This window comes from Morus notabilis, unplaced genomic scaffold (assembly GCF_000414095.1).
Source record: "Morus notabilis unplaced genomic scaffold, ASM41409v2 Scaffold2247, whole genome shotgun sequence".
Classification (NCBI taxonomy): domain Eukaryota; kingdom Viridiplantae; phylum Streptophyta; class Magnoliopsida; order Rosales; family Moraceae; genus Morus; species Morus notabilis.
The window spans coordinates 9,901-18,012 of record NW_010365543.1 but is presented as its reverse complement, the minus strand read 5'-3'; the positions used below and the strand labels follow the sequence as shown (position 1 = coordinate 18,012).

The 8,112-nt window shown below is 33.6% G+C and overlaps 1 protein-coding gene across 3 annotated transcripts; it reads left to right on the top strand.

The window, feature by feature from the left end:
* The first annotated feature begins 3,548 nt into the window (after positions 1 to 3,548).
* LOC21386117 (probable magnesium transporter NIPA6) lies at positions 3,549 to 7,762 on the top strand. 3 transcript variants are annotated; one of them, XM_024172383.1, is made up of 9 exons: positions 3,549 to 3,798; positions 3,927 to 3,983; positions 4,688 to 4,778; positions 4,905 to 5,065; positions 5,143 to 5,270; positions 5,440 to 5,577; positions 6,608 to 6,700; positions 7,006 to 7,126; positions 7,274 to 7,762. In XM_024172383.1, exons 1-9 carry the CDS (start codon positions 3,645 to 3,647, stop codon positions 7,402 to 7,404), a joined length of 1,074 nt encoding a protein of 357 aa, XP_024028151.1. In that variant the 5' UTR covers positions 3,549 to 3,644; the 3' UTR covers positions 7,405 to 7,762. The 3 variants fall into 3 exon arrangements, with proteins under 3 accessions (XP_024028151.1, XP_024028149.1, XP_024028152.1); XM_024172381.1 differs by having other exon boundaries at positions 7,268 to 7,762; XM_024172384.1 differs by lacking the exons at positions 3,549 to 3,798; positions 3,927 to 3,983 and adding an exon at positions 4,012 to 4,038 and having other exon boundaries at positions 7,268 to 7,762.
* Positions 7,763 to 8,112: the final 350 nt, after the last annotated feature.

The window sequence follows — 8,112 nt, the reverse complement described above, 5'->3', positions numbered from 1 at the left end:
AAATAGCAGGAATTTTCTTGAATATAAGATCAGAATTATGTTAGCAGAAATGCATGAGGTAGGACTGTAAAATTTACTTTCACCTTAGGAAGGAGACTCACACAAATTGATCTGATATAATTTTAGTATTTTACAAGCCAGAAAATGTAACGCATCCTATAGCCGTCAAGAAAGGAGACAAGGACTTCTTGTGATTGAATTGTTCTAGACATCGCCATGTTACAAATGCGAGTAAAAATGTGATGGAGAAACCATTTTAATCTTGAAATCAGGTCATGATATTTCTTTTTTCCTTTATTCTTCATCAGCTGCATTTGGCTGCTGCCAATATAGGAAGAAGAAGCATTACATCTCACAGCGTTTTGTCATCTCTTGTACTGAAAAACGACAATAGTACCACTAACACAAACAATCGTAATAAGAGTAAAAAAAAACCATGAATTTATCCCACAAAAATTTCCTAGCAATGAATGGAGAATTTCAATTTTACTCAACATCGCAACTTAACCTTACAATTTCCTAACAAAGCTTGAGAAGTTGTTCTTGAAGTTGGGCAAGAGGTCCCCGGCAAACTCCAGCGGGTTCCACACCATGAAGCTGTTATCCATAGGACTCCAAAGCAGTGGATTTTCCCCAAGTTTCTACAAGATAAATGCAATGGGTGTGTTTTTTTTTTTCTAAATTTGAACTTGAGTTGTGTATGTAAGACAGTGGAAGAAAAACATTATAGTTAAAAAGTTGAATTTAAATTTTTATGAAAAAAGACATTGTAATAATATAATTTGAGTTATGACTTGAGTTGTGAAACGAACAATGCCAATGTTTCTTCCTTTTTTTATTTTTTCCCTGCACAATAGATCTCAACTATAAAAACCAAATGCAAATCTCCTTATTATTATTTTTATTATTATTATTACTATTATTACTATTATTATTATTATTATTATTATTATTATTATTATTATTAATGTATCAATTGCAAATTTAATATTTGAATGTAAAAAACACTCTCCATTGTAATGCTATTTGTTGTGATAAATTTTTCATGTGCTATAGTTTGTGGTAAATTTTTCACCATGTATAGTATATGAGAAATTTGACATTTGATTATTATTGATTGAAATGTTTATTTTTTCCATGTAATCAATGCAACGTTTACATTTTCTAATTATTTAAAAAATAATATTTACTTTTACAACTTCCAAAGCTATAGAAAAAAGTAGATTTTAACATTTCAAATAGCATTATGTATTAGAGCAAAAATAAAAGGATTACTTTCAAAAATTTCCCATGAGCTATGATCCTTGTAATTCTTTGCCTCCCGAACTTTAAAAAGTAACATCCGTTCCTCTCAAACTTTGTTCCGTTAATAAGTTTTCACATTCTGTTACAATGAGTGACGGAATTCACCACGTGTTAGGTACGTGACCCATCTGATGAGAGTATTATCGTAAATTAACCTACAACAACCCTTCTAAGCGTTAATGAAAGAAAACCCAAATCTCGAACAACATAAAGATCAAGAAAAAAAAAGGATCCAGAAGATACAAGATCAAAAACATGATCAGAACAATGAATTCAAGACAGAATGTGACAAGAAACTTACTGAGAAAATCAGCGTTCTCGTGACAGAATGTTACATAAAATGAAACAGATTCAACCCACAGGCTCAATCAAATCCAAATGAACTAGATTCAACCCAAATACACAAAAGCCTTTTCTTCTAATGTTAAATGATTTACCTTATACCAAATATACCCATAAAATTGTCTTCTCAGATTCTTTTTCGTGTGTGATGCCTTCACTACCGGATCCAACCCACATCGATGAATAAAATGAGGGGAAAAAAGAAGAAAAATGGGGAACAAACTGAGGAAACAAAGAAGGAAAATGGGGAACGAAGATGGTGAATTTTTTCAATAAAAATAGGAAATTATCTTATTAGAAGGGTATAAGCGTAATTGCACTTTTAATTCTCACTAAATAAGTGACACGTGGTAATTCGGTCACTTATTGTAACATAAGGAGAAAACTGATTAACGGACCATAGTTCAAGAGGAATGGATGTTATTTTTTAAAATTTAGAAAACAAAGTGTTATAAGAGTCATAATTCAAGAAAAATTTTTACCAATACAATGCTATAATTAATGTATCGATTGCAAATTTAATATTTGAATGTAAAAAACACTCTCCATTGTAATGCTATTTGTTGTGATAAATTTTTCATGTGCTATAGTTTGTGGTAAATTTTTCACCATGTATAGTATATGAGAAATTTGACATTTGATTATTATTGATTGAAATGTTTATTTTTTTCATGTAATCAATGCAACGTTTACATTTTCTAATTATTTAAAAAATAATATTTACTTTTACAACTTCCAAAACTATAGAAAAAAGTAGATTTTAGCATTTCAAATAGCATTATGTATTAGAGCAAAAATAAAAGGATTACTTTCAAAAATTTCCCATGAGCTATGATCCTTGTAATTCTTTGCCCCCCGAACTTTAAAAAGTAACATCCGTTTCTCTCAAACTTTGTTCCGTTAATAAGTTTTCACATTCTGTTACAATGAGTGACGGAATTCACCACGTGTTAGGTACGTGACCCATCTGATGAGAGTATTATCGTAAATTAACCTACAACAACCCTTCTAAGCGTTAATGAAAGAAAACCCAAATCTCAAACAACATAAAGATCAAGAAAAAAAAAGGATCCAGAAGATACAAGATCAAAAACATGATCAGAACAATGAATTCAAGATAGAATGTGACAAGAAACTTACTGAGAAAATCAGCGTTCTCATGACAGAATGTTACATAAAATGAAACAGATTCAACCCACAGGCTCAATCAAATCCAAATGAACTAGATTCAACCCAAATACACAAAAGCCTTTTCTTCTAATGTTAAATGATTTACCTTATACCAAATATACCCATAAAATTGTCTTCTCAGATTCTTTTTCGTGTGTGATGCCTTCACTACCGGATCCAACCCACATCGATGAATAAAATGAGGGGAAAAAAGAAGAAAAATGGGGAACAAACTGAGGAAACAAAGAAGGAAAATGGGGAACGAAGATGGTGAATTTTTTCAATAAAAATAGGAAATTATCTTATTAGAAGGGTATAAGCGTAATTGCACTTTTAATTCTCACTAAATAAGTAACACGTGGTAATTCTGTCACTTATTATAACATAAGGAGAAAATTGATTAACGGACCATAGTTCAAGAGAAATGGATGTTATTTTTTAAAATTTAGAAAACAAAGTGTTACAAGAGTCATAATTCAAGAGAAATTTTTAAAATTAATCCAAAATAAAAATAACATACCATTTGATGCTAAATATACAATTGGAATTGATATGGTCTTACAACATTATTAACAAGCGGATGTCAAAACGGCAAAGGTAGACTACAAACGACACCAACAATAGGAGAAGCTATGTATGGGTGGGGCCCAATATTTGGTGTTCACAATCAACAGCTGTGGATATGCACACCATACCATTAGCTGTTGCAACATAATCATGTATTTGTACACCTCAATCAAAAACAGAGCGTAATCCCGTGGAACCCAATTGGGAGAGGATGAGATTTCCATGATGAAACGAAGGAAAAAATTGTTATTGAGAGATTAATGGCTTTAAATGGTAATTCCGAAATGGGTTTTTCTGGGGACAATCTCAAAGGCTTCATTCTGGCTTTGATGTCAAGTGGATTTATTGGGGCAAGTTTCATCATCAAGAAGAAAGGTCTCAGAAGAGCCGCTGCTACTTCTGGCATCAGAGCTGGTAAGGTTTTTTTTTTTCTCCTTTTATTATTGTTATTTAATTTTTTTGGTTTATTTTTAATTTTCTCGATTGGGTTTTTATTTGATTGTTGACTTTTTTTTTCCCTCTTTTGACATCATTGTTTGTAGGTTATGGTGGCTATGCTTACCTCTTGGAGCCTCTGTGGTGGCTAGGCTTGATCACAAGTAATTCTTTTTTTTTTTTTCTTGGAGCCTCTGTGGTGGCTAGGCTTGATCACAAGTAATTCTTTTTTTAAAAAAAATTATTTTTACTTCTAATCTCTTAATTCAGGTTGTTGTTATGATTCTGTATTATAAGCTTGTAAGTCAATCTTATTCCTTATTTGATATTTAATTATAACGCTTCTAGAAATTGTTTTTGTTGTATTCGTCTCATCTCATGAGGTAAAATCAATAAAACTGATATCTGTTGGACTCGTTAAGTTTTGTTAAACTTTCATTTACATATATTATGTAATATATTTTGATTGGTATTGGGGTTTGTAATTGTCTTATAACTGCTTATCTTGCCTTTATGCTTTAGCCGTTGGAAATAATGGTTTGTTAGCTATTCTGGGCATTTTGTATTGCCTGGTTTGACCCCAGTAAAGTAATTCTTTTCTCTAGTCTTTTATTTCCTCTAAGAGCGTGCTACAAGCCTTTAAGTCAAACCTCATTTAATGGTTCTTCTAGTGCTGCTTCTGTAAATTGTGTTGATCACATTGGTTTCACAACGAAAATTCAAACTTCTTCCCTAACCTTTGAAAATGAACTCCGCTGCGCATGAAAATCATTGCTTTGTTCATTTCTTGCAATTAGAACTACCATTACTGGTTTGATATTCACTGATCATGTGCAAATCTCTCTTGAATTTATGATTTCTGATCTAGTGATTGTTGGAGAGATAGCAAACTTCACTGCCTATGCATTTGCTCCAGCAATTCTTGTTACTCCTCTCGGAGCATTAAGCATAATTGTCAGGTGATTGTCTAGAGTTATGCACTTCTAATTTCTCCATTGGTCTTGCAAAGTAGTCCTCTAACTTCCTTAAGGTGGTTTTTGAGTGGTTTTTAATATTGTCTGAGAATTCATGTTTGGGGTGTATAGTGCAGTATTAGCCCACTTCATTTTGAAAGAAAGGTTACCCAAGCTCGGGGTGTTGGGCTGCGTGATGTGCATTGCTGGATCGGTCATAATTGTTATCCATGCACCTCAGGAGCATCCAATCTCTTCTGTTATGGAAGTATGGGATATGGCAATCCAACCAGGTTGGTATTTGGCCTTATTTTTATCTCTTGGATCATGTCTTATCCTTGCTGACTTACAGAATCATGTTATTTTTCAGCCTTTCTGCTTTATGTGGGATCAGTACTCGTTTTGGTTTTCATTCTGGTCTTCCATTTTGCACCACGATGTGGACACACAAATGTCCTAGTCTTCACTGGCATTTGTTCATTGATGGGCTCTCTATCGGTAAATCATCGGTTTGCTTCAGAAGCTTTTTATTGTAGTATTCTTTTGTAATCGCTTGTACCAAGACTTGAATGGGTTCAAAGCATTTTCTATTTATTTGTGCCTTAAAATATTTGTCATGCTATGTGTCATATTTTCTTCTTACACATAGTTAAACACTATTCTGCAGGTAATGAGCGTTAAAGCCGTTGGAACTGCTCTGAAATTAACTTTTGAGGGGAATAACCAGTTAATCTATCCAGAGACATGGTTGTTTATGTTGGTAGTGGCTACATGTGTCATCATGCAGATGAATTATCTTAACAAGGTTAGTCGTGCAATACCTTAGCAAGAATGTTGAAACCGGTTAGTCTTGCCTTGTTTTGCAACTCCCCGTGGCATGCTTGTTCCCATCATGTAACTTGTGCCTTTTCTGTTCCTGCATCACGCTTGCAAGTTCCTCCGAACTATTACTTCTTTGTGTAATTCCTATGTCAACTGATAAATTAGGTTCTAGGGAGAAACACGATATGTCTCCTTTTGGAGACGAATCCCATTCTAATACTAGTTCAGAAAGAAATGTGTGTTATATGATTAAGGTTTGTATTTGACTCCATTTCATTGCACTCCGACTGTGAGAACTGAAAGGTAGATTTTAGCTTCATTGCTCTGACATTGTGAGAACTGAGAACCGTCATAATATTACCATACAAGAACTATCAAAGGTAGATTTTAGCTTCATTGCTCTGACATTGTGAGAACTGAGAACCGAGAACCGTCATAATATTACCATACAAGAACTATTGTAGAGAAGGGAAGAACATTTAAATTCCATTGCAGGCGTTACACCGAGATTTCCTATGATTTAAGAGCTTGCATGCATCCTAAACCGTAAAGCAAGCACACAAAACATATTACCGCTTCCTTTTGTCATGTCGTCCGATTGCCTCTGCACTTTTATTGCACAGAGCTGGGAAATACTTGAATTTTAAACCTAAGAACAATCTCTCATGAAGAGTTAATTATCCAGAAAGAAAAACGTGTTGAGGAACAAAATATGGATACTTAGGAATTAAAGATTATGTTTATTTATTAGGATTATTTATCCTTTTTTTCTTTTGTTATTGGTGCTGTATTATTTATCGTTTTTTTTTTTTTTTTGGTGCCTATATTACCCTGTTGAATTCAATTTTGCAATAATAATTGTGCAATGGGTTTTTGGATTGTACTTTTCTGCTTTTTCTCTGTAGCATCCTCTGCCATCTTGTAGGAGATTTTGCATTTACATGGCTTTAAAGATTTTCTTTTAACTAAATTTTATATCTTATGCTCTAACAAACATAACTCTGGTATTTCAGGCACTCGATACATTCAACACTGCGGTCGTCTCGCCTATCTATTATGTCATGTTTACAACCCTTACAATTCTTGCCAGTGTTATAATGTTCAAGGTATTCTTCAAGTCAGTGTAATGGCTTCTGAATTTGGATATGTTAAGTGATCCTTTGATTTATACCTGTTTGGTTTGTCTAGATGTCATTAATGAAGTCGAAACAAACTTAACAATTTATGCTTCATCCCAGTCAATATACAAGTAGGTTAATTTACAGGGCAAACGTTTACAAATCCAAGACAAGCCTAATATTGGAATTACCATCTCTGATCGTTTTTAGTCTTTTGTAGATCAAATTGTTGGTAATACAAGTTGAAATTTAACTGCTAAGCTTACCAGTCAAATTTTATGAAATGATGTTAGGACTGGGATGGCCAAAGTGGTGGAAGCATTATATCAGAAATATGTGGATTCATTATTGTGCTCTCTGGGAGCATCATATTGCACTCAACAAAAGAGTATGAGAGAAGCTCTACTTTTAGAGGTGTAGTACTAAACTTCAATCCCTTATTTACATTGTTCTTTGTCACTTCTAACATTTTTTTTGGTGATTTGAACCTTGAAATATATATATATATATATATATATATATATATATTACTTTCATACTCACATTGTTGAACAGTTGCAGGTGGCTATTTACCCGTATCCGCTTCCTTGTCTGCTCAGCTGTGTAGCGGAAACGGAGAATACTCCAAGCATGAAGCAGAAAATGATCCCCCTTCTGAAGAATTTTGCTCAAGAAAACAAGATTTATACTAAATGGTAATCTTAAAATGAGTGATCTCTCAAGATGGCCCATTAGATGATTCCGATCACCAATTCGAAAATGTCGGAAATTCCCATGATTTGTTTTTAGTGGTGTTCTATTGCCTCTTTGAGCGCCGTCGCATTTCCAGCATGAAGGCTTTTTGTGTGCAGAGGAGAGGAACTCATAGCAGCTAATTCCAACTTCCTGGGAATCCGGATTCGCATATGTTGAGTGTGTCCAAGATTGCTGACTTTTCACTTTGAGTTGTTTGTTCCACTTTAAGGAAAAAACGCTTGAACAAAGTTGAATGCCTTGGGGCTTGGTGGACCAGAGAACTTGGATTTTGCATGAGGAAAGCTGGACTTTGCTAAATGCAGCAACGTCTGGGCCATGGGCAAAAGGGCTCCATTATTTTTTCCTTTTTTTTTTTTTTTTTTGCTCTTGTGAATAGTTGGCCAACAAATGAATGATTGACTTGGGGTGTTGCAGTTTGTGTAGCAATTTAAATTGACTGGTATTGAGTGATGTAAAGTAATTACAGGCCCTGGTGTTCGTCAATGTAAGTTCATGTTAAAATGTGAATAGAAGGTTTTTTTTGTCAAAAGAAAAAAAAAATCTGATGTTATGAGTTGATAACTTCATATTATGACGAATGATTTATGACATAACAGACTTTTACATGAATGCAAAGAAAAATCACTTTTATTTTTAAAAAAATT